The sequence below is a fragment of the Schistosoma mansoni genome (genome assembly GCF_000237925.1).
Source record: "Schistosoma mansoni, WGS project CABG00000000 data, supercontig 0247, strain Puerto Rico, whole genome shotgun sequence".
Classification (NCBI taxonomy): domain Eukaryota; kingdom Metazoa; phylum Platyhelminthes; class Trematoda; order Strigeidida; family Schistosomatidae; genus Schistosoma; species Schistosoma mansoni.
The window spans coordinates 156578-158690 of NW_017386110.1; the positions used below are offsets into that span (position 1 = coordinate 156578).

Genomic DNA, 2113 nt, shown 5'->3' on the forward strand with positions numbered 1-2113 from the left:
GTCATAGATGAGTAGATTTCTATCATTCTTTTATCACATCAAGTGGTTTATCACTTTGTCAGTTATTTCATAGCAACATTCTGTTAATGTTTGAAATTGGATACCTTTTCATATTTATCTATATACTCATGTTTAAGTAGAATAAAATTGACCATTTTGATGTTTAGAAAGAGCGAAATAGAGAGAATCAAATCTTTTTTAAATCTTGTTTTTCATTATGACTACAATGTTTTATATTTTTATCCGATCAGTTCCCTTGACAAATTGAAATGAAGGAAGAACTAATGTAAATGGATAATTTCATTAATTCATCATTCATTTCACTGCCTCCTCTTCCTCTTATGTGAACAGCGAAACAAGAAGCCTTGATAAAATACGGAACCTATTTTTGGGGACGTTATTTCATTTAATTCAAAACTTGTAAAACTGTAGCATTTAATTTTGCCCCTAATCTATTCTACAGATTATAAGCTTTTGTTTGATGTATGATTCACTGACGTAGCCTATCCTGTTCCAACGCTATTGTAATGTAAACGTGTAGAGGATTAATTCCTCTATATCCGACTCCAATAAATAAATAATATCCCGCTAACTGAATATTTACTGCAGGCTAAATCTCCTAGTAGAATTACGGGTTTACTCGAGATTTATTCTAAAGCCTGAACACCAGTTATAGAGATAGTTTACTGTTGAAGCTCGGTAAAATCCGCAAGCGTACAGATAGCAAGCACACAGGGAAAACAAGTATATGTGTGTGTGTGATTTAAAAGTCCATATGTATTTATGAGTGTTAATGGTTGTGGATAAATTATTGATTGTCTTTGTTTACAACCAATGAGAGAACAGATTAAGGATTGATGTGCAGACACATGCGCTCAATCAGACTCACACACAAATTTACAAAGTGGATTAATGTTAGGATTACAGAGAGCACACAAAAAAATACAGTAGTTGAATGGGCTTGCCACAAACGTAATCTTTTGTACTCTATTTTTTAATCTAATCCCCAGTTTTGGACATAATTGTATTTTTCTAATTAATGTATGTTGTGGTTAGGTCAGTCTCTCTAGCAAAAGCAGTTGATCTCACATTCAAACTCAAGTATATTAGGCTCAAGTTTAGGCCAGTCAGCCTATCGTGTCAAGGTATTAATGCACATTAGACAAGTTATCCTCTGCACGAGATTTGGTAGACAGTTCAAGGACGTAACAGCATCTTATCCAGGTCTCTTAAGTTGTTTCCGTAATTTCACACAATTCACTTTCGATCACTGAAAGTAAGTGTGTTCGTTTATGGGACGCTAGCCTAGTTACAATAACATATAAAGCAATTAATGAACAATGTAGGATTTATTCAGTTTAAACTAACCTAGGTTCAGATGTTAAATTTAAAGAGAACGAGGTTGAGAGCCACACATCTGTACCATACGTAAGTATAGTTACATTTGTAATATTAAGAGCTGCAGTGCCATTCACAATTCTGTTGATCCAGTATGTGAAGAATGAACAACGTCTTTCAAACGGACACATATTGGACAAAAATTCAAACGGTCCTCCAGTACACATTTGTTTATAAACATCAGTGGCACTTGGAGAACTTAAAGCACAAGTACTTGAGATAGCTGTAGTAAATGCCTGTGTTGAAAAAATATCAAGACTGAAATTACCATGTTGTATGGAAAGAGTTTTACAATTCACAAAAGATGTTTCCTAATTCCGAATTCAAAAATTGCTTGGTGAAATCACAGATTATTAAACGTTTTCCTAACTCATACAGTCATAAACTCTAATTATTAAATAATAGGTTTCATAGCTTACTATTTGTAAAAGAAAAACAACATGTACAACATGTATAATTTCAACAAAAACATAGGCATTAATGTATTCATAGATGTACATTCAACTAATCTTTCAGATCAACATAAATGTAAATGTCTACATACATACTTACGCCCGTTACATCTCATGGAGTTGTATGAGCCACCCACCAGCATTCTCCATCCAACTCTGTCCTGGACAATCCTTTCCAACTCTTTCTAGTCGCTATTCATCCTTTTCATATCTGCTTCCAATTCCCGATACAGTGTGTTCATTGGCCTTCCTCTTCTCCGTTT

General features: G+C 33.9%; 1 protein-coding gene across 1 annotated transcript; it reads right to left on the bottom strand.

The window, feature by feature from the left end:
- Positions 1-1358: 1358 nt before the first annotated feature.
- Positions 1359-1565, bottom strand: Smp_185130 (hypothetical protein; the record flags this gene model as incomplete). Its single annotated transcript, XM_018792578.1, has 1 exon — positions 1359-1565. The coding sequence occupies one exon, from the start codon at positions 1563-1565 to the stop codon at positions 1359-1361; it is 207 nt and encodes a 68-aa protein (XP_018644545.1).
- Between the last annotated feature and the right edge of the window lie 548 nt (positions 1566-2113).